Below are 25,024 nucleotides of genomic sequence, written 5' to 3'. Positions count from 1 at the left end.
TGAACCCATGACCTCTGACTCCAAAGCCCGGGCTCTTTCCACTGAGCCACGCTGCTTCTCTAAGATCTGCATAGAGGTGGTAATTGAACCCTAGGAGTTGGATGCGCTCCCCAAGGGAGTGAATGCAAATAGCAGAGTACTCAGAACTGGGTGTTTCTTCTCCAAATTGAAATAGCATAATAATATAATAATACAATTCTAAAGTTCTTATAGATTGGCTGGAAACCATTGAGATTAGTATGGTGATTTGGTTTATTTTCTTTATTTTTCAGGTGTATATCTATGAATATAATGTTATTTCAAAACCGGTGGATAAGCCTAGGCAATGTCTCCCATTTGCAATAGTAGCAGTAAAATTCATTGGTCAGAAAATGGATGTCCCCTTTATAACATCTATGAGGTTTTTGTCTACAGAATTTCCCAAGTGGACTGGTAAGATCCTTTTTTCATTTTTTTTCTTGAATAAATTGTATTTGTTGAACTATTACTGTCAGCAGAGTACTGTACTAAGCACTTGGGAGAGTACAGTATAACAGAGTAAACAGATACATTCCCTGCCCACATCATTCATTGTCAAACCTATTATTGAGCACATACTCAGAGCACTATCCTAAGCTCTTGGGAGAGTACAGTATAACAATAAACAGTAACATTTCCTGCCCACAATGAGTTTACGGTCAAGCTTCCTTTTCCCACATGGGGCCCACAATCTAAGAAGGAGGGAGTAGGATTGACTCCCCATTTTACACCTGAAGAAACTGAGGCCTAGATAAGTGACTTGCCCAAGACCATACATCAGACACGGGGTGGAGTCGGGATTAGAACCCATAATAGAAATAGGAGTATGGCTCTCCAAAACACATTCTTTTAAAAATCCATATTAGAACCTCCAGTTGTCAGAAATAACAATGATATGTATTCTGTTTATGACAGGACTAGTGAACTAGTTGAGATACTAATGGTTATGTTGCTAACTACATTTTAGTAATACTTGTGCTGACACTGAAGTCTCAGGTAATTATTTAGAGGGATAGGTGCCAAGGGAATACATTTTCTTAAAGTTCTTCACAAACAGTGGTAATCCCTCCAAAGCCGGTGATGTTGAAAGATGCTTTTGGGGTCCAGTGGCAGCAGACTTGAAAGGCTTACATTCTGAGTGGGCATCAACACCATTCATAGGCATTAACTTAAAATGAATATGCAGAAACGGTGGAGTTACACTACAGAACAGGAAAGTGCAGTCCTTGAACAAATTAACCCCCAGGGTATCAACTTCACTTTTCCGCTCCTCGTTACCAAAGCAAATTAAGTTTAGGAGAGGTATCAGCAGAAGTGACTAAGGAAATAGGGAGAGGAACATGAGATAGATGGAGGGAAAGCTAAACAAGAGTATGCTGGTTTTAAGAAAAGCATGATAGCTGTTTGCAAATAACTTCCGGAGTTTTAGTGCTAAAAAGGGAGATAAATTTACAAACGACTACCACTAAGAGTAATAGAATAAAAATACAAGTGAGTACGTTGCCTAATGGATAGAGCACAGATCTGAGAGTCAGAAGGACCTGAGTTCTAATCCCAGCTCTATAACTTGCCTGCTGTGTTACCTTGGACAGGTCACTTCAGCATGGCTTAGTGGTTAGAGCATAAGTCTGGGAGTCAGAAGGACCTGGGTACTAATCCTGTCTCTGCCATGTTTGGTATGTGATCTTGGGCAAATCACTTAACTTCTCTTGGCCTCAATTACCTCATCTTTAAAATAGGGATTAAGGGGTTAATCCAACCTGATTAACTTGTGTCTACCCCAGCACTTAGAACAGTGCTTGGCACATAGTAAGCACTTAACAAATACCATTCTTGTTATTATCATTCTCTGTGTCTCAGTTCTCTCATCTGTAAAATGGGGATTATGACTGTGAGCCCCAAGTGGGATTTGGACGTGTCCAACCGGATTAGCTTGTATCTACCCCAGTGCCTAGTACAGTGATTGGCACATAGTAACCCTTAACAAATGCCAAAAAAACCTGATATTTTAGTATATATTATGCTTAAGGCAGTTTATTATTGCTACTCTTTGGGCCTTTATTGTTGCTATGTGAGAGGCATTTTGGTTTTCAGAACTATCATCTCTAGCTTTAGTGGTTAACACACTGTACATTGGGGAATATCACTCTGGTGGGGAAGGAGTGTGAGCACTGTGTAACTATGGGACCTCAAATACCCAAGTGAACATCAGCAAAATGTGCTTCAGATCTAGGCTAAACAATAGGTCCTTGGTTTTGGAGAGCAGTGCCTTGGGTTAAACTGAATAGAACCAAGACCAGATCAGCATTTAGAACTCTGCATAAGGAAGATTTTCAAGGCCCCACTCAACCTGTCCCAAGCCCATTCCATTCCTGATAAATCCCAATCCATAATTTTTAAAGGACTTGCCGACATGGTATGATTTACCATCTTTAAAGGACCACCACTCATTTGTATTATTGCAAAGTGGCTCTGTCTGTGCATTCATCTTGGCAATATGCTCAGGTTTAATAGTGTTTAATCTGTCCAGGACTCTGTACTAAGCACTTAGGACAGTGCAATAAAGGTAGTAGATCTGATCCCTGCTCTTAAGGATCTTAAAGTCTAGCAGGGGAGATATAGACACAGAGTTTAAAGATTTGTATATAAATTCTACTGGGTGGTGGTAGCTTAGGTGATGCAAGTCGGGGCAGTGTAGGTGACATGGGAGTGCTGAAGGGGCAGGGCATTCATTCATACAGTCATATTTAGTGAGCACTTACAGTGTGCAAATCACTGTACTAAGTGCTTGGGAGAGTACAGTATAACAATAAACAGACACATTTCCTGCCTACAGCGAGCTTACAGTCATTGAGACGAACTTACAGTATAGCATAGTGGGGAATAGGGTGGGGATATAAAAGATCAATAATAATGATGGTATTTGTTAAGCACTTACCATGTATCAAGCACTGTTCTGAGCATTGGGGTTGTTACATGCTAGTCAGGTTGGACACCCCTTTTTATAGATGAGGTAACCGAGGCGCAAATAAATTAAGTGACTTGCTTAAGGTCACATAGCAAACAAGTGGCGGAGCTGGGATTAGAACCCAGGCCCCTCTGTCTCCCAGGCCCATGCTCTATTCACCAGACTACGCTGCTTCCTGTTACTCAGATGAGGCCTCCTGGAGGATTTGGATTTCAGATGGGTTATGAAGATGGGGAGAGTATTGTCCTGTTGGATGTGAAGTGGGGAGGATGTTTCTTGGCAGGAGGGAGAGCATTTAAAGTCATAGTCAAATAGAGTCACAATTTGGTGGTATAGCAGCAGGCAGACTAATTGGTTTGTGGCATTTGGGAACAGTTGCTGCCCTTGAATAGAGGCTTTAGTTTGATAGAAGATTTGAAGACAGCAGTACATGTAGCTAGTGACCAATGCATTAGTACGGCAAAGGATAAACCTTAATTGCACAAGTTATATGTACATAGATCGTTTGTTGCACAGATGGAATCATACTATCAGTGGCATTATCTTCAACCAATCTCTGATCTTTGTGGCACAGAAAACTAAAAATATTTGTGTTTTGATGAGGCCCTAAGCCTAATTGATATTAAGTTCATTTTAGTAGTAATTGCCTCTCCTGAAATGGAGAGGCCCTCATTTACTCTTCTCCCATGCCCTTCTATGTTGCCCTTGTACTTTGAATTTGCACTGTTTATTCTCCCTTCCCTCAGTCCCTCAGCACTTATGTACATATCAATAATTTATCTATATTAATGTCTGTATCCTCCTCTAGACTGAAAGCAAGTTGTGGGCAGGAAACTGTCTTGTCAACTCTGTTACATTGTACTGCCCCAGGCACTTAGTACCATGTTTTGTACACAGTGTTCAATAATTAGGAGTGATTGATAGATGATAGAAAATGTTCTGGGAGCTCCCTTTTGTGTTTGGTGGGGAATTGAACTTTTTTTATATAAATCTTTCTCTATATGAGGTAGTTCTTGAGGCACTCCACAAAGATTGTTGAACCTGGAGAAGAATGGGGACCAAGGTTGAGGGACTGGGGCTAGTGAGCTATCCTCTATCTACCACATTCCCACAACCTTTTTCTAAGAGCAGTACTAGGGGACTACTGCCTGAACCATCCATTTAATCAGCTTCAAGCATTTATTCTTAAGGGATTTTTATGGCATTTGTTAAGCACTTATTAGGTGCCAGTTGCTGTACTAAGTGCTGGGGTAGATACAAGGTAATCAGTGTCTCACATGGGGCTCACAGTCTTAATCCCTGTTTTACAGCTGAGGTAACCCAGGCACAGAGAAGTTAAGTGACTTGCCCAAGGTCACACAGTAGACAAGTGTTAGAGCCAGGACTGGAACCCAGGTCTTTCTGACTCCTAGGACATGCTGCGTTTCCTGTCCAAATGTGTGTTGGGAATATCAGTGAGTTGTATTCAGTGAGTGCTTACTCTCTTCAGAGCACTGTATTAAGTGCCTGGGAGAATGTGATAGAGTTTGTAGACTTGATCCCTGCCCTCAAGGAGCTTATGCATATGCTAGTCTGGCTTTGGGCTCAAGGCAAGGCAGGATCCATTCTCCTCAAGTTTGTTGTAAAGGACCTGGCCTACTTTACTGACTGGTTGTAGGTGAATAATACAGTAACAATGCATTAGATCTTTGTTGCATCCTCTTGCCTGTTATAAATGACTGTTTTTGCAGTCTTCTTTTCAATTTAACACTCTTGCAGAAAGAGAGGGGATGACACTTTGGAAATGGCTTTGTAATTTTTCTAGTACCCAAATGATGAATTTTAATTGTAACAATAGAAAATAGCCATATGAAAATTTAACTGGATGTCACAATTACTAATTTATTAACCATACACTAAGTAGAATGAAACATTGTAACTGAATAATGAAGAGACAGATTTGGTTTTGGAGAACAAGTTGTTAGAAGAATTGGAGCTTGTAGTAGATGGGACCTAAGAAATGGGGCCTCGGGAAATAAAGAACAGATTAGCCAGAGCTCTGGGGTAGTTGGCATTGGGGTGGGAATAGGAAAATGTGATCTGGGGGACAGAGATAGAAGGAAGTGGTGGTGGCCAGAGGGAACAGAGCTGGGAAACATGGTCAGGGGAGATGTCACCATAGCCAGAGGAGGCTTCAGTCTTATTATAACCCTGAAATGGTCATGACTATATGAGAAATTATGACCTGGATAAAAATGGAAAAAATATTGTTTTGCGTTTTTCATTTATCCTTACCGTAGACAGAAGAGATTCCTTGAAAAACTGTACCATAGCCAAAAGAATTGGTAAAGGAAAAGATGCGACTATCATCTATGAACATTTCAGGAACCCCATCGATTCTTCTGACTGTAAGACTCAGGACAGGTGCTTATGTGGTGAACTCAATTCAGATGTTAGCCCTTATTGCTCAAATATTTCTCCTTGTGGAAATACACATAATCAAAACATCATTGAGGCTGAAACCTCTAATGGCCAGACAGAGCACAACTTAACAGGAGACAGGACCTCATCCCAAGTGCAGTCAAGTGAGCCAGGTCTGCCATTTGGGCCCTATTTAGATTCTGATGAAAGTGTTCAGTTGAGTTGTATTGAGAAGATTTTAAACAGACTTTATACTTCTGTTCCTGTTAGCAACAATGTTGAGTCAAGCACTGTAATTACCTCAAAACTAATCAAGGATCCAAGACTGATGCGACGAGAAGGAAACAATGAAATACAAAATCCCAAGACCGATGTACAAGAAATCCCACCTTCAGAGAATGATCCGGAATGTTGTAGTTCAGATATGAGTCTGTCATCTCCACCACCTGATACTGTCTTCCTACCTGAATCTATCATGGGCAGCTGCTCATATCCTAATAACTCAGAGGTTTGCCAATATGCTAAGGATCCTGTTCAAGACACACAGTGGACCACAATAGAAGACCAAAGGAAAGACCAAAACAGTGTTGATTCCAAAGCTTTACCACTTATGTCAGACGATAAAATTATTTCTAAAGAGGAGAATCAGAAGGATGATGGTCAAAAAGCAAAACAATCCAGGCAGATGAGTAACTTCCTTGGTCCCATTAAGTGGCAAAACAAAGTGCAAATTCCATCACCAAAGAACCATTCTCCAGACCCAGTAACTTCAGTACAAGCAAATTCCCAAAAGCTCAATAGTAAGAAATCTCAATCTAGTAATTTGGAAACAGTACCTCATACTAGCCAAAAATATTCTTCTGAAAAGCCACTGCATGGTGGGGAAAAACGCACACAGCACCTTCAAAGCACTGAGAAGCTTATGTGCCTTAAATCTAGGATGGAAGGTAAATCCATATGTAGAAAAATGCAAGACCCACAAAAAGAGAATGGAAATCACTGCACCACTGGAAAGAAAAACAATTCAACAATTTTTTCTATCCCACACAATGAAAAGGATATTTTAATTTCATCCCATCAGGAACACAAATACGGTACTGAGGTTCTCAATTCTTTTGGAAAAAATGATCAAGTATCTACTCTGGGGCATAGAAAACTACATCCTTCTACATTTACCAAAGAGAAACTGAAAAAAGATGACATGGATCTCTTGGCCTGTGAGTTACTTAGTAATGGCCAAAGAACAGAGGACAGGCTACAGAAACAACATGAAGACTTTTTTCCATGTGAAAAGATGGATGTAGATCAAAGCCTTGCAACCTCTCAAAGTATAATTGACCTGGATATGGAAAATTCAAACAGTAAGTGCATCAAGATAAAATCAAATGCTTCCCAGAAAGTAGAAGACACTCCTGCAGTGAATGAAACACTTAATGGTTTGATGAATACATCGTCTGCTATCTATACACCAGAAAACAATGAAATAATGGGCAAAAATGTTTTTTATTTATATCCCCTTGGAAAAAATGAGAGGGCACTTGAAATAAACAACAAATATAAAGACAATTTGAAGACTTTTCTGGATGGAGATGTATTTAAGGATCAAGACCCTCCAGTATTCTGCAATCCAGATATAGGAGATGCTATAAGGTTTCCTAGCCCCTACACTGATTTCAAACAAGTGTGTCAACTTGAAAAGAAATATAATATCAAAGAAAGAGATAGCCAACAAGACAGAGGGAGCTGTGCTTCTGAAGGAGGAAAGAGAGTGGGAAATACTTCAACAGAGAAGGGAGAACATTCTACTACAATTGAAGACTTGACCAACATTTTTGATAGCCTGAAAGAAATAAAAAAATATGACAGTCTGGGGACGACCGGTTCTGAACGATTTTCTTCTGGAGTTGAGTTAACTTGTGAAGAAAGATGTGCAGTTTCAGAAACTGCTTCAATTAAAGTGGAAATTATTGCAACTGCTATGAAGGAAAAAGGTATAAATGAACATGGTGATGTTAACTTACAGCAGTTACCTGCTACAGCAGTGTTTTCCCACTCTGCTGATCCTTCAGTGAGTTACACATATGAAAGCTCAAATACCAGTAATATTCCTCTCCCGATTTTGAATTTGAAACCTTCAGATAGCCAAAGAAACCAGATTGGCGAAATGTGTGTTTCTGAGAGTGTTTCAGAGAAAAATGGATTTTGTGATTGGGAATGTAGTTTGGAGAAAGATAACTTCCAGGAACTATCTCAGTGGCACATATTAGAGGAGAAATTCAAAGATTTGATCATTCAGGGCCCGGACTTCGAAAGTGAGATTGAAGTTGCATTAGTGCAGTGTGAAGACTCTCTGAAATCCAACCATGGAGATGCACCCAATAATTTTGAAGAATTTAATTCTGTGTATTATTTTCTAAAATCACGTATTGACTGGAGAAGTTTGTTTGAAAGCGGTAGTTGGAGGAGTGCAAAAATTTCAAAAGGTGAACTCATAGAAAATAGAAATCAGTGCACTTTTCAAGGAAATAATTTTCATTCTTGCATACAGCAGAATGCAAAGCCCTTAAATACAGCTGTGCTCCCAGACTTAAAAATTAGAATTACGAATGTACTTGAAACAGAATTTGACTCTTATGACCCTTATGCACTTGACGAAGATTTATGGGAGTGTGTATTTGAATCACTTGACCCAGAAATAGATATAGAATGGCCAAGAGGAGTAGAAATCAAAGAATATTCCCAGCCTGCTTATGAAAATCCTGGTCAGCCTTTTGAAGATGAATTGGGGAGTTGTTTAAATCAGGAAACAGAACTTCTAAATGAATGGGAAGTGTCCCTGTATCGTGACAGTGATTGTGTGCCTGAAAAACAAAGCTGTGCATTTTTAACTGAACCTGCTATTTTTTCTGAGTCGATGAACAGTGCAAGCGATAGTTCCCTAGAAAATCTAAAGAACAATTGTGATGAGGCTCAGGGGAAAATAGATAGGGGATCAAACCTTAATAAAAGAAAACGTTTTCCTACTTCTCAGACCAATGAGGTTATACCACATAAAAATTTACAATCTCAAGAGGATTGTAGAAAAAGGCTGAAGGTGGTTAGTCATCAGCCCTTCGAAAAATTTTCGTCACTATCTGAGGGAAGGATTAAGACATTTTCACGGTCTGAAAAGCATATAAGAAGTGTTCTGAATACTCTTAATAGTGAAGTATCCCTATGCAAAAGCAGACGCTTGTCCAAGAAACTAGACAGAGCTGTTAGTCATTTAAAGAAAGCTCAGAGGGGAGTACACAGATCATTACAACTTGTAGCTAAAGTGGGAGAGAAAAGGAGAGAGGGCCCATTGCCAAAATCTTATGAAGTTACATGTAACAACTTCTGGGAGAGTTGTGACCTTGAAGGCTTTAGGTTTGTGACAGAGAGAAAATATCACTCCACTAGACATTCTTCAGAGAAAAGAAAATATGCCATAAAGGAAGAGAAGAAAACCGTAGCATCAGAGACAGGTAATACACAGACACGCAAGTTAAAGCACAAGTGTAAAAGAAAAGGGGTCAGAACTAGAAAGTCAGTTTCAACAGAAGATGCTACCAGTAAATTCTCAAGAGGCCAGATGGGGGCTCATAAGAAGAAATATCGTAGTCAGGAGAATGTTTTTGAGTTAGATTTAGCAAAGCCGTCCTCTTTACAGTCTACAAGACCTTCCTCAGCTTGTAAGAGTGGCATTCTAAAGAATCAACAAAGACCATCCTATCTTCAGGCTGTTTCTGAAAAAGTCACATCTTTAGATTCTACCCGGCCTAGAGATAGGAAACTCCCCAATGAGGTTGACCAGGCTGATTTTGAAACTGTGCCTAAAATGCACCATAAAGATACACAAAGAGAATTCTGCTTCGTGTCTGATAAATATTTAAGTGAACATCATTCAAGATTTTGTATTTCCCCTGAGGAAAATATAATGTTGAATTCAGATCAACTCATTTGTAAAGATAACTCAGTAATGAACCCTGGTGTACTTATTTCAGTTTTAAAATCAAATGGGGAGCACTTTAATGTAGACACCTACAAATCAGATGTTCCAGTGTCTTCTGTCCATCATGAAAGCGAGGAAGTCACCCTTCACATGGAAAAATTTCCAGTGCTGGCAGAAGATGGAAATCAAAATATTGGTACTGCAGTCTTTCCTCTAGGCTCAGATAAATCAACTCCCATAGCTGACCAAAATTTTGAGACTCAAATTTCACCATGCCCCCAGATTCTAAGTATTCGAAGTGACTCCTGGAAATCTATTTTAGAAAATATAGCAGAAAAAGCTTTAGGTGTTCATGTTGTTGAAATGTCCATATCACTTAATGAACTACAGGAAAATAACGAAACTGAGATTTCAGGGGAAGAATTGTATTCTTCAAATGCCTGCAGCCAAAGAGTCATTAAGGAAATGTATGTTGCTGAGAGTGCTAGCTTGGAGCTGCTACCAGTTTCTTCAGCCATAGGAATTGGTAATTGTGAGAACAAGGCTGAAATGTGCTCTTTAAATGACAGCCCTGGGTTCTTTGGTGACAACTCACTGATTCGATCGCATACATTCGTATCACAAGAAGATAATCAAAATTCAGGTCTAGAAACTGGGAAAATCAATCTGCTAAAAGACCAGACCGATCCTCCAAATGAAGATATGGATCTTTCAGAAGATATTTCTGAGAGTCCCTCTGCTCAGTTAGAAAGTGTAGAACACAGGTGCTGGTCATTAGAAGCAGGGTGCATGGATTTAACTGAAGACAGACAACTTAAAAATGATCCACCTGTTTCTACTCTGGAGACTACAAATAATAGTAGTGCTTCTTATGGGACTATCTCCTGGAAGGAGACAACTCCCAGTCTTGACAAAAGAAAGGAAAACTGGAAAGTAAAAAATAGCAGTGACTCTCAGTTGAACTCCAAGTCACATTCAGAAATACTGTATAATCCGAAACAAGGTAATAGAAGAGTTACCCCAATTCAGGCATTTGGTAATATCTCTCATCAGGAACAGGGTACAATCCCTGAAGGTGAATTGAAGGAAAAGCACTGTTTTGATAAACATGCTGGTCTCATAGATGAATTATCTGAAATTTTACGAAGGGCAGATGAGGCATCGTCTTGGGAGGCTGTGCAGGTGCAGTTGGAATTCTGTGAAAGCATCCTTCCTGTATTTATTGATGCTTTTGAAAGGAAACAGAATTGCTCATTTAAGCACATCTTAGTTTCCCACAAATTGTTGGTGGAAGACAATCTGTGGAATAACTGTAAAACCACATTAAGACCACAAGCCATTGATTCCTTTGTGGAACTGCAAATGGTGATGGAAACTATACAGTTTGTTGAAAACAAGAAAAGTCTCTTACGACGTGAACCCACTTTCCGGAGCCTCCTTTGGTATGATGATTCACTCTACCATGAGTTGTTTGAAGGGCAGTGTGGGTATCAGCAACAGTCCAGTTTCTGTTGTTCTTTCCAGCAGAGGTTAAAATACGATACTTGGAGTGAGTTAAAAAGCCACCATCTTCAGTTGTCTGAATTGTTTAAAGAAATCAAAAGGGAAAACATTTCATACTACTCACTCTTAAAATGTCAACGAGAAATTGATGAGTGTGAAGCAGTACTGCAGCATTCTTCTGATGTCTTTCGTTTTACACTTTCTCTGCCATTTATCTGTGGAGCTAATTTTGGAGAGAGTTTAGATGAGTTAGAAACTTTAAAAAAGTGTACTTTGGAACTGCTACGTAACTATTGGCCTTTTCCTAAAGTTAATTTACTTTCAGGAAAACAAGATCATCTCTGGATGATTATAGAGGTTATCTCCTCAAAGATAAATTTTATAAAGAGCTGTGAATCGAGGAATGTTCAGATATCCCTTTTTGGCATGGAGCATATCTTTTTTGATGCTGCAAAAAGTCTTGTTTGGAAAAACCAAAGTGAATCTTTAAGCAAAATGACCTTGCCAGTTGTGAAGAAAGCAGTCTTGTTCAAGTTAAACCAAGATGCTCTTTCAGGACTGCAGGAAATACATAAGAATTTGGCTGAAGATCTTAGATTTGAAAAGGCTTCAAATCTTGGGTCTGTGGAGACTGATAAAAGTGCCCCCAGGAAATCCAGTGGCTGGGGAGACAAGGCCAAATTGAGCATGGAAAACCGCAGATTCAATCATGTTAACAGGGATTTGCTTTTACGCCCAGATATTGGCTGTGTCGGACAAATAATAGAACAAGTCGAGCTTGCGGACCTTGACAAGTTAGGAGAACTGAGACTGAGATGTACAGATCACTTGGAGACCTTAAAACGACACTTTCAAATGTTACAAGAAGAAGACGTGAATCATGTTCTTATCTCTGAAGACAATGTGCTGGACATAGTGGGAAACCACAACATCAGTGCTGTAATTTTAAGGCCTGAAACAGTTGAGATCTACGTTGAAATAGTCATGTTGTCCGAAACAGTCCATTTTCTTAAAAACGTAGAGGCCAAAAAGCTAGGCAAGGAAAAATTTCGAGGTATGCTTTGGTTTGATTCATCACTTCTTCCTGAGCTAATTCATTCCCAAAAAACATTGACTTCTTTTTCATTTCTGCAAGATGTTTCCACAGATGGACCTGGGGATACAATAGAGTCTGCCATTTTGAAAATTAAGGCTGAGTTGGACATGATCTGCACATATTCAGAAGCTATTAACTATAGTTATGCTTTTCAGCTGCTATCGAGAGAACTTACAGAGCTTTCAGAAATAAGGAAATTGATAGAAAAGCCCATGCCTTCTGTCTCCACATATGTTCACTTTGAACCATATACTGTGTCAGTAAATTATGGGAACACTGTGACTGCATTGGAGTACAACTTCAAACAATTTTCTGTACTACTGGAAAACCTAATGTCTGCTCCCAGGGAAGATTTGGGGAAAATTGCCCATATTATGAAGATCATGAAAACTATTGACCAAATGATGCTTGCCTGTGCCCAAAATGAGAAACCACCCATTTCTCTTCTTTTATGTCAAATGCTCAGAAATAGAAGGAAAGCCCATCAACTGAAAAAAAATAAAGATTTGAAAATTCCTATGAATAGACCTGGGAAAACTGTCAGAAAAGCTAGTATCTGTTTCAGTGAGTCTCCAATTCCAGGGTATTTAATCAAAAATGATTCAAGTTCACGCCAAACAAAATCTTTCACTTTTGCCAAGTGTGAAGATACTCAGAAGCCCTTCAAGAGCCTTACCCTTCCAAGTCGCAGAGGTCCAAAGGTAAGAGTGCTTGTTTCTTAGAGATTTGAATCCCCTTTTAAATCAGTGTATCATTTTGTGAGTTTGGGACAGTTTGTTTATATGATTCATTTGTTCCAGAAGTCTGAATCTAGAATAATATTGAAAATACAGTTACTATTTGTCCATAAAAACTGAAGAGAAAATATATTAGATGGATATAGTGATGTATTCTGCTACCCTGTGCTGTTCATTTATCTTCATAAGTTATCATAAATGATCAGAATGGTTCTTCCTGTACCACTTTTGTGTCTGAATAGAAGAAATATTCTGTAAGAAGTCATTTGTATGTGGAATATGAAATAGTATAAATTCTGGCTTTTGTGAGCCCACGTCTAAATTTGGATAAGACTTTTATGGGTGCTAATGTTCACTGAGGAAAAAAAAGTAACAATGAGCTAAACTAAAACAATAAAAGACTCAACACTGCCACCTTTAATAAAAACCTTTTTAAATATTGCTTTTTACTTCCCTTTGGCTGAAAATGCTCACCCTCTGACTTTATCAGGTATGTAAAATTTCTTCATATTTTGTCTAATCGATTACTTCATTATAGTAAACTACATAAAAACTAAAAGAATTCATTTTAAGACTACAGTATAAATGTTAGAATTTCAGCAAGTGCTTAAAGCAGATGCTTAAAGCAATATTGATAACTTCTGAGAAGAGGACAACATTTTAAATATTGCACCATTATAAGCTTAAATTGTAACCAGCTTAGTTTTTTTTTTTTTTACCTCAGGTAGCTACTTCTAGAAAAGAAGTTCCAAAAATGAGAAATGAAAATGAGGCATCCAGCTGTCCAAGATATGGAATGTAAGTAATCAAACCTTCCACAATAATTGCTGAATTAAAACAAGTCAGATATAAGATCAAGCAGCCATTTCATCCTATTGCTTAATCAATCAATCAATCAATTGTATTTATTGAGGGCTTACTATGTGCAGAGCACTGTACTAAGCACTTGGGAAGTACAAGTTGGCAACATATAGAGACAGTCCCTACCCAACAGTGGGCTCACAGTCTAGAAGGGGGAGACAGAGAACAAAACCAAACATATTAACAAAATAAATAGAATCGATATGTACAAGTAAAATAAATAAATAGAGTAATAAATATGTACAAACATATATACCTATATACATATATACAGGTGCTGTGGGGAAGGGAAGGAGGTAAGACGGGGCGGATGGAGCGGGTACGAGGGGGAGAGGAAGGAGGGGGCTCAGTCTGGGAAGGCCTCCTGGAGGAGGTGAGCTCTCAGTAGGGCCCTGAAGGGAGGAAGAGAGCTAGCTTGGCGGATGGGCAGAGGGAGGGCATTCCAGGCCCGGGGGATGATGTGGGCTGGGGGTCGACGGCGGGACAGGCGAGAACGAGGCACGGTGAGGAGATTAGGGGCAGAGGAGCGGAGGGTGTGGGCTGGGCTGTAGAAGGAGAGAAGGGAGGTGAGGTAGGAGGGGGCGAGGTGATGGAGAGCCTTGAAGCCGAGGTTGAGGAGTTTCTGCCTGATGTGCAGATTGATTGGTAGCCACTGGAGATTTTTGAGGAGGGGAGTAACATGCCCAGAGCGGTTCTGGACAAAGACAATCCGGGCAGCAGCATGAAGTATGGATTGAAGTGGGGAGAGACACGAGGATGGGAGATCAGAGAGAAGGCTGAGGCTATTTGTCTAGGTGCAGGTCCTAGCTGTCCCCAAGTCCCTTCCGTCCCCATGACTTGTAATCTTTGGTCATTCAGTTCACTCCAGTCCCCCCACTACAGTGGCTACAAAGCCCTCTTGATAATCCAGAGGAAGTATCAGTATTGTTTGATGGCCCAGGGAAAATCTGTTTAATGTCAAGAAGTACTTTCATGTCAGATCAACTTAGTAAATGACAGCCTTGGAGATGCATTATTTTGAGCTTGCCCAAAGTGGGGGCATCAAGGTGCAGAGGTGATAAACCTATTTGGAAGTGATACATACACAAGTGAGGCATGCATACCAGAGATGCTGTACCCATGGAGAATTGAGTCCAGAATCAGTGGTTGATTTTTGTGGCATCCACAATGAAAGTATAGTAACTCATGATTATCTTTGGGCTGAAAAGCAGTAGGTCCTAGTGGAAAAAACATGGTCTGGGAGTCAGAGGACCTGGGTTCCAATCCTGGCTCTGCCATGTGTTTGCTTTGTGACTTGGTCAACTCACATAACTTCCCTGTGCTTCAGTTAACTCATTTATAAACTAGGGATTAACTCCTGCTCCCTCCTACTTAGACCATGAGCTCCATGTGAGACAGGGATTGTGTCCAACATGATTAACTTGTATCTACCCCAGTCCTTAGAACAGTGCTTGGTATATAGTAAGTGCTTAGTAAGTACAATACTACTACTACTACTACTAATAGCTATTATTATTATTATTTTCTTCATGACACATTGTCAGTGGGTCTTTGCTGTTTTCCTACCATCACACTTATTTTATTAGAGGATGAAATGTCAATTTTAGAAGTGCTTAGTCTGTTGGTGTTCAAAACCATGCAAGTAATCTAAGATTAAATGCAGTATTGAATTCAAATTACCCAGCAGAAGAGGAGAGTTCTCCCCAAGTGTAAGTAGAAGAGGAAGGAGGAGGATTCACAGGCAGTTTGTAAAGGGGACTATGAACATTGTCGTCATTATTATCTTCATCACTATCACAGTTGTTATTTAATCACATTCATTCATTCAGTGCTTACTGTGTGCAGAGCACTGTACTAAGCACTTTGGAAGTACAATTTGGCAACATATAGAGACGGTTCCTACCCAACAACGGGCTCACAGTCTAGAAGGGGGAGACAGACAACAAAACAAATCATGTGGACAGGTGTCAAGTCATCAGAATAAATGGAAATAAAGCTAGATGCACATTATTAACAAAATAAATAGAATAGTAAATATGTACAATAGAGTAATAAATCTGTATAAACATATATACAGGTGCTGTGGGGAGGGAAAGGAGGTAGGGCGGGAGGGATAGTGATGTACCGAGCAGTGGACGGGATATGAGGGAAATATCCTACTTCAAGATTCTTGCTCTGAAAAACTGAGAGAAAAGTAACTTATGCAGGAAAGCTCAAACTCTGAAAAAAATACTGATACACTTCAAATAACAAAATAGTGATTAATAAGAAACTTGTACAGGTTTCAGAAAACTTTGTTGAAAGTTTTTCTCCCAGGGTGGTGGCAGGCAGATGTGGGGAAGGGGTACTCTGGGTGTCACTTGACTCCCATCTCCACTCTCTGGTTTGGGGGGAGATTCCATATTGCAAGGGGACTCTGTGTCCCAAATGAAACATGATTGCTATCAACTCATAGCAAGTGCATTACTCTGCAGTTTACAACAGCCCAATGTAGGGCACCATGTTTAAGATCCATATTAGTCATTATGGCCACAGGTGCAGCCATAGGTAAATTTCCCTCTCAGTAACATCTTCTTTGAGAGAGGAGGATAACTGTCTGTCTCTCTCTCTCTTTATGTACACACACACACACACACACACACCCCTTTACTTATACAGTTGTGTCAAGTGCTTAGTACAGTGCTCTGCACACAGTAAGTGCTCAATAAATATGATTGAATGAATTGTGTGCATACACACATATATATATATATATATATTATATGTGTGTGTGTATATATGCACACACAAATATGAACAAATTGTGGAAAACCTACCGAGCAGCCCAAAGATCCTATTTAAGGATTGAGTTCAGTCCCTGCTTAAAAAAAAAAAGTGAACCAGTGAAAGTATGGTCCTTTTTTTAAATAGAGATGGTGTTTTTTTGTTGAGATTTGAAATATCCTTTGTCACTGAATTGGAATTGGGATTACTGATGTCATAAATGGTACTTAGTTTCTGCCAAGCTTTTGAAGCATGCAGGAATCCTTCAAGGAGTGAAAGAAGAGTAATTAGCTTAAAAATAATAAATAAACAACATTTCTCTTTTGGGATTTGCACATTCATATTGTTTTTGATTGACTTTTAAAATTACCCCAGTGATATTGAGCCATTTAAGGTGCCTAGCTTCAGTTTCACTGTCTAAACCATGTTTCAGCATCCTGTTTCCTAGTCATTGACGACCCATAAATATTGTCTATGTACCATCACATAAAAGAGAATTCTAAGCATATCTTTATTTCCTGGGGTGAGGCGGCTGCCAGTATTATTCTTGAGGTAAATATAAGTGTTTTACTTAGCTTACTTGAAGCCAAGCAACAAATGAAGGAGAGAAAGCTAGAGACCCTGAACTGACTCCTCTAAATAGAAGCAGTACAGTCCAAGACCTGCCAACTCAGTCAGTCAGTCGTACTTATTGAGTACTTACTTTCTGCAGAGCCTTGTACTAAGCACTTGGGTGGTTACAATATGACAGTATAACAGACGCATTCGCTTCCCACAGTCAGTTTATGGGTTGAAGAGCTCCTATGTACTTTTTCCTTGGAGAACTAGATAGTTTGGGGTGAGGGTAGGAGGAAGGAGGCAGATTGGTGCACCATGGTTAAAGGATCTGCAGATTTATCCTGGTCCAAATGTGGCCTTGCAACATACCTGGAATCATGGGCAATAAGCTTGATATTGTGATGAAAAATGGAAATGTAATTTTACAGAAAAGCAACTGTGTATATAGAGAGTTAGTGATGATAATATCCAGAAATTGAGATGGGGTTTTGTTTACTCAGATAAGAGTCAGAAAAGGCAAATTCTTTTTACTGTTTGTGATTTTTTTCCCGAGTGTTCATTATTGATAAATATGTACAAATATAGCTTTGTAAATGAGACCATTCAAGGTATTTGATTGTGTTTTAAACTTGGTAGGATAAATGTAAGCGCTATTTCCCAGAGAAAATGATGAATGGTCAATTTCTTTTGGCAGTCTGAGCATGAGTAAGGTACCTTCTAAGAAGATGAATAAGCAAGGTTGTTTGCTTAGTTTTACCTTTAAAGGATGTGGCGGGCACTAGTACTTGGCAATCCAAATATACAATAGAGGCATCAATAAACACCTTTGCTATTTCAGAAGGCTTAACTGGGCATTAACAAAATCTAAATGTTCCAGAGAAAAAGGGCAGTAACTTTAGTGAAAGGGCAAGAAAAAATGATCTGGAAGGCTTTACTTCTGGACCATGCCACAGGGAAAAGGAAAATGGCAATTCTTCAGAAGATTAGAGGGAATTGGGGTAGATACAAGATAATCGGGTGGCACATAGTTCCTCTCTGACATAGGGCTCACAGTCTTAATCCCCATTTTACAGATGAGGTAACTGAGGCCCAGAAAAGTTAAGTGACTCGCTCAAGGTCACACAGCAGACAAGTAGAGGTGTCAGGATTAGAACCCGTGACCTTTTGACTCCCAAGCCCATGCCCAACCCATTAGGCCATGCTGCTTCTCTACAAACCTTGTAGTGAATGGAATTGTTAAAGCAGATGTGGGGTCTCTTGCACCCTTCTGCTGCATTCTGCTTCTCTACAAACCTTGTAGTGAATGGAAATGTTAAAGCAGATGTGGGTTCTCTTGCACCCTTCTGTTGCATTTCTGCCCCTGAAGCTCAGCTTTCATTTTCTAAGGTGTGTTTGTCATATAGATATAGATACAAGAACTAAAGACTCTGCTTCTGCATTTCATGATATGTGAACTCTTTGAGATGCAGGAGGAAGATTCAAAGATCAAAATAAAATTAGAACTGGCAATCATGTTGACACAAATTCTAGTGGCAATAGTTCATCAGAGCTTCAATCAAAACAAAACCCCAGTTCTGAGCACCTCCAAACAGTGGCCAACAAAAACCGAATCAACAGAAAACACAAACTCTTTGATTTCAAGCAAAATGCCTGGGTTCTCTTCTGAAAATGTAGCATTTAGAGAACCAAGCAGTCAACTCAAAGTCAAGGAATTCATTTTCTCAACAACATCCTGATGGGAGTTTCAAAGTCCTGGACAAAGCACTACTGTTTTTTGGACTGACCTTCCCCAGTTTCCCTCCAAAATTCAGAATCCCTTTGTACCTTCAAATGAAACATTGAATCCTTGCTGTTCTGAGTTCACCTGTAATTGTCAAAGAAGCTATGGCAATTCAGTAACCCAGACATCCCAAGGGGCAACTTTTTCTGACGCACAGAAATTTCTTCCCAATAAGTATGCCAAAGTTTTAAGTTCCTTCCATAATGTATATTGCAGTGTATTTTACTCTCCATCAGTTGGTTACTCAGATGTTGAAGAACCACAAAGGAATAGTTTTGGACAATAATTTCCAGCATATATATATTAATTCACATATGCCCATCCTGTGACAACTCTCCACTACCACTGTTTTTACATTGTGCTTCAAGTCATCCTTTCCCACTAGCTGCCCTGTTGTATTCATAGCCAGTGGCTATGGAACTTCCATCAGAAATTGCATGGACCTTTGGTAAGTATATGTGTATATGTACCATAATATAATAAATATAATTATATATATAATTTATATATAAACATGTGTGTATAAATAGGTATTTAAGAGTACAGGTGTACTCCTGGCTCCAGATGACCAGAATGTAGAATCAGGAGAGGTGTTATGCCCTATTTGCTGACAGATCCCAGGATCTGAAAGCTCCGCCCAGTGTTACAGCCAAACCCTGAAAGAAACAGCTCTCTTCCCACCTCTCCCTCCTTTCTTTCCACCTCCACCACACTGCTTCCCAATCCGTGAACCTGCAGGTCAGGTTTTCTGCTTTGCCAGGAGTTCAAGAATATTTTAATTATATTTTAAGTATAAGTATAATTTTAAGAAGTGCTGTTGAGGCCAGAGTTACTTTTGTCTGCCAGCTGGGGCAAGTCATTGAATCTTTGGAAAAACGTTTGAGTGCTTATGAATAAAACTGTAGTCCAGGATGAGTGCATATAATATACTTGGTGAGATAGATCCTGATCATTACAGAGGGGATCCCAGCCTCTTCCCATTTCAGTATGTGCTTTATACTGCTGCCTAAAACACATCTCTCCACTCCCCCAAAATTTCTGGCGGCCCCCTACTTCCACCTGCATCAAGCCAAAACCCCATGCTGTTGACATCAAGGCTCTCCACCATCGTACATATAGCAGCTCTCTTCCCCTGCTTACACACCCACTCCCACTCCTCATTCCTCTCAAGTATACTTTCAGGCCATTTCACTCTTGATTCTTCTACCTCCAGTTTCTCTTGCACTGACCTCCCCACCCCGCACACACCCTTACATGCACATGGAATTTCCCCCTGAAGTCCTGTCATTCAAATCCACCAACAAATTCAGCAGTTCTCCCCAACTTTCAAGTGCTCCTAAATCCCACCTTCTCCAATGATCTGATGCTCCAAATCACATTAGCCCAGCAACCACCTAGCCTCAACATTTACTTATGTATGTTTCATCAGTTATATATAAAATTTATATTACTATCTGTCTCCCCTCCTCTAGACTGTAAGATCATTGTGGTTGTTGGGCTAATGTGGAGAGATAAACTAGATCAAGATACAGTGAGTAGGTTGGCATTAGAGGAGGTAAGTGTTCAGGCTGGTTGTAGTTGGAGATTAACAAGAGAGGAGGGAGTGAGAGCTTATTGAATGCCTTGCAGTAAGGAGTTTCTATTAGATGTGGAGGTTGATTGGAGGTTTTGAGGAGTGGGGAGATATGGACTGACACCTTTTTTATATGACATATAATAGATGATCCTTGACTGTTTATATATGCCTTCTAATTCTTTACACTCTAATTTTTACTGAGGCCTTTCAATCAGTGGTACTTATTGAGCTCCCAGTGTGTGTAGAACATTGTAGTGAGTGCTTAGGAGAGTACAGTATAACAGAATTGGTATCCTTGAACCTTGCCCACAAAGAGCTGACAGTTTCTGCTTTAATGATTGCACTGACATCACTGCCCATTCCAGTCCATAGTTCACTCTGCTGCCTGGATCATTTTTCAAAGAAAATCATTTTGTGCCCATCTCCCCAATCCTCAAAAACTCCAATAGTTGCCCTTCCATCTCCACATCAAATATAATCTCCATACCATTGGTTTCAAAGCATTTTCAATCAGCTCTCCTCCTCCTCAACCTTTCACCTCTCCCACCACAACCCAACCTGCACACTGCTCCTCTAACATCAGCCTACTTACTGTACCTCACTCTCGTCTCTCTCACCTGCTCACATCCTCCCTCCTACTGGAAAGCCCTTCCTCTTTGACAGACAGTCCCCATCTTTGAAGCTTTTCCTAGCTAAACTTTCATATCCCCCATCCCAGTCACTCTCCCCTCTGCATTTCCTATGCATCTTGGCCTGTGCCCCTAAAACACTTTGATGCTCACCTCATCCCCGTAGCATTTTCGTAGCTATCCTTGTACTCTCACCTTCCCCTTTCAGCAGTTTATTTCATGTCTGTCTCCCCCAGATCAATGAGGGCGGGAGTCGTGTTTACCAAATCTATCTTACTGCACTCACTCAATCACTTAGTATAGTGCTCAGTAAATACCACTGATTGATTGATTATGCAAATACTGTACATTTAGATGACCTTCACACTTGAAGAGGCCACTGAAGGTGAAATTCTCCCTTGGGTGTGAGTGTGTGACTGCAGAAGTCAATGAGGGACACACAGTTCTGAATATATCGTTGAACATAAAAGCTGTCTCCTGCACTGTCATTTTTGATGTTTACAGTGCCTAGTGCTGTTTTCACTTTTGCTTTGTCTCTTGATGCTTGCAAAGCTTTTTGCTTAAGAGCTAATTTTTTCATGATTACAATGCTTCATGCTGTTCTCTCTGCAGCAGCTGACTTCCAGTTTTCAAGCTCACCTCCTCCAGGAGGCCTTCCCAGAGTGAGCCCCCCCTTTTCCCTGCTCCCCCTCCCCTCCCCATTGCCCTGACTCCCTCCCTCTGCTCTACCTCCTTCCCCGCTCCACAGCACTTGTGCATATATGTACATATTTATTATTCTATTTATTTTAATAATGATGTATATATATCTATAATTATATTTATATTGATGCTATTGATGCCTGTCTACTTGTTTTGTTCTCTTTTGTTGTCCGTCTCCCCCCTTCTAGACTGTGAGCCTGTTGTTGCGTAGCGATTGTCTCTATTTGTTGCTGAATTGTACTTCATGAGCACTTAGTACAGTGTTCTGCACACAGTAAGCACTCAGTAAATACGATTGAATGAATAATAATAATGATGGCATTTTTTAAGTGCTTACTATGTGCAAAGCACTGTTCTAAGTGCTGGGGAGGATACAAGGTGATCAGGTTGTCCCATGGAGGTTCATAGTCTTCATCCCCATTTTACAGATGAGGGAACTGAGGCCCAGAGAAGTTAAGTGACTTGCCCAAAGTCACACAGCTGACAGTTGGCAGAGCTGGGATTTGAACCCATAACCTCTTACTCCAAAGCCCAGGCTCTTTCCAGTGAGCCACACTGCTTCTCGTGAACTAGGATGAATGAACTAGGATGCATCATTGTCTGATGGCTTGTTTTACTGTGCCCTTAAAATGTTTTCTCCACCCTCCATTTGACTTTTCCATTTGAGTTCACCTTACAGTAGCTCTTTGGTTAGCCTCATGTGTCTTGACCAACCGGGTATCTATGTTCAGAGCCTGACATCCTTTTAAGTCAGTAATCCTATCTTACCATTTGTTGTTAAGTGTAACTGGTAAAATCGGGCTGATGGAACTACTCAACAAGTCACTGTGTTTATTTGGGGTTCAGACCACCCAGCCATAGAGAAGTTTGGACAGCTCAAGAGCTTTGTGAACCTTTAATGTAGTCTGAAGCCTGATACCTTGTGTCCACCACATTGACACTTTTTTTTAACGGTATTTTTTAAGCACTTACTATGTATCAAGCACTGTTCTAAGAGCTGGGGTGGATGCAAGTTAATCAGGTGGATATAGTCCCTGTCCCACAAGAAGTTCCCAGTCTAAGTAGGAGAGAGAACATGTATTGAATCCCCATTTTGCAGTTGAGGAAACCAAGGCACAGAGAAAGTAAGTAACTTGCCCAAGGTCACAGAGCTGGCAGGTGATGGAACCGGGATTAGAACACAGATTCTCTGGCTCCCAGGCATGTGCTTTATCACACTAGACCAGTCTGCCACCCAAAGGTCATGCTGATCTTGATTTTGTTTACTACTTCCTTGTCTATTGCTGTTGCATTGCTGGTCAGCGTACTGCCTAGGAAGTAGAATTTGGGGACCATTTTACTCTATGTTGTCCATTTACAACACAGGTTGTGTGCCTGGCTTCTTTGGTGCGGGCTGATACATCACCTTGCCTTTCTTTAGACAGCATCGGCCTATAATACTTAATAATAGTAATGATAATAATGATGGTATTTGTTAAGCAGCTACTATGTGCCAGGCATGTTATAAGCTCTGGGGTAGATACAAGCTAATCAGGTTGGACACAGTCCTTGTCCCTTGTAGGACTCACAGTCTTAATCCCCGTTTTACAGATAAAGTAACTAAAGTACTGAGAAATTAAGTGACTTGCCCAAGGTCAAGCAGCAGATGAGTGGTGGGGCAAGGATTATTCATTCAGTCAGTCAGTCAGTCATATTTATTAAGTACTTACTGTGTGCAGACCACTGTACTAACCACTTGGGAAGTACAAAGTAGAACCCAGATCTTTCTGACTCCCAGGCCTGTGCTCTATCCACTCACTAGGCCACATTTGCTGATTGGGCAAGGTGGCTTACAGTCATTTGAAGATCCTCTGAGGGTTTATACCTAGGATGCAGTATTCTGACTTCAACAGCTGTTGAATAACTGCCTCTGGGATTTTTGATGATTGAGAATTAATGAGTGTATTTGGATGAATCCAGAAAGGCTGCCTGTAGGTGTTGTGAATTCAGAAGGATGATGGATCAGTACTCTGGTGGATAGGAAGGTGGAGTGAGTTCCAGGCCAACAGGAGAGCATGAGCAAGAGGTCAGCAGCAAGAAAGACGAAAGTCGCCATGAGTTGATTGGTTTAAGAGGAGCAAAGCGTGTGATCTGGGATTTAGTGGCTGGCCATCAGGACACTTTTAATTTGCTTAATATGTTAATAACTTTGACTTAGCAAATGTATTTTTGAGTTTGAATGAGTAGGCTGTTCATTTTGCTCCTAACTTATGCCAATTATTTGTTTATCTTCAGAGCCTATGCAGCAAGAACTTAAGCTGAAAATATCCCTCCATCTTCAGAAATAAAGGAAATTGAGCAGTTTTTTTTGTTCAGCCCTTTTTCTTGTATTTTTTTTAGAAAATAATAGTTAATGTTTGAAACAGTGCTGAATATATAGTGAATAACCCTGAAAAGGATTTTAAATTCTTAGATATTTCACTGAAAAACAGAAAATGATTTTTAAATGTTTTTAGAAATCAAAACTATGTACTTTTCTTGTTCTGTTTTATCTGTAACAGGTGGCTAAACTGGAGAATTTTCCTAAGTATTGGAAGTTACGCCATACCATTTTGAAATGTTTACTGTAAATTTTATGTTATACACAAAAATTCCTGGCACCATTCTAATAAGGGGAAAAGGAATAAGTTCAGTATCTAGGTGAAATTAGGATGTAGTTAATATTTTACAAAAATACTTTAAGAACAAAAGATTTTGTCTCAGACTCTAAACACGTACTCAAGAAAAAGTACTCTTTAGGTGAACTGAGCCAAAGTTTGTCTTCAAGTCTCTTTTAGAGGGCAAAAGAAAGATATTTAATTTTATTTATTGAATGTTTGGTGGTCAGTACACTAGTACTAGTTAAGCTGCAGATGAACATATGACTTGTATTTAATCTGCATATAATACAGTTTTCATGTTGTATATTTGTACATGTAAAATGTTAAAGCCTAATAGAAATAGATTTTTGTATTTTCAGGATTTTCTTCGAGGAGTGATTTATTTTCATAATTTAGAATAGTTGAAAAATTTCTAAGCTCTGGGGTTCATTGCTTTTGAAACCTTTAGTGGGTACCATATTCTTTTCTCAGTGGATGGATACTACAAGAATCCTATATACTATTTCTAAAGTTTCTACAGTTCTTTTTGTATGTATCACAATTGGACACATAGCAATAAAACAAAATAATTGGCATAGCCATAGTTAGAAACAATTCTGCAATTCAGACTGTAGACATCTTAGAAGGTTTTTTTAGGTTTATTAGCAATACATTTTTATTAAAGCCACACTAAAAAAGCAATCGTAACTGTCTGACAGCTGAGATGAGATGAGCAATAACTCCAAGGATCCTCTCTTGTTTCACATTGTCTTCCCTGCTCAGTAACTTTTGATCTGCCATTACATCATTTAAAAACAAACAAAAAAACTTTTTAGAACTTT

General features: G+C 39.7%; 1 protein-coding gene across 4 annotated transcripts in view; it reads left to right on the top strand.

Annotated features, from left to right (window-relative positions):
- TEX15 (testis expressed 15, meiosis and synapsis associated) overlaps positions 1-23,989 on the top strand; it is a 65,427-nt gene extending 41,438 nt beyond the window's left edge. For 3 of the 4 annotated variants that reach the window (XM_038746931.1, XM_038746932.1, XM_038746930.1), the window contains 4 exons: positions 273-432; positions 5,266-12,659; positions 13,420-13,493; positions 23,839-23,989. In XM_038746931.1, coding sequence (XP_038602859.1) covers positions 273-432; positions 5,266-12,659; positions 13,420-13,493; positions 23,839-23,860 — 7,650 coding nt within the window. In that variant the 3' untranslated portion in view covers positions 23,861-23,989. The remainder of the gene's footprint in view (positions 1-272; positions 433-5,265; positions 12,660-13,419; positions 13,494-23,838) is intronic. The other variant, XM_038746933.1, reaches the window with a different exon arrangement.
- The last annotated feature ends 1,035 nt before the right edge of the window (positions 23,990-25,024 follow it).

Source organism: Tachyglossus aculeatus, chromosome 5, assembly GCF_015852505.1.
Source record: "Tachyglossus aculeatus isolate mTacAcu1 chromosome 5, mTacAcu1.pri, whole genome shotgun sequence".
Taxonomy (NCBI): Eukaryota; Metazoa; Chordata; class Mammalia; order Monotremata; family Tachyglossidae; genus Tachyglossus; species Tachyglossus aculeatus.
This window is presented reverse-complemented; position numbering and strand designations above follow the sequence as displayed.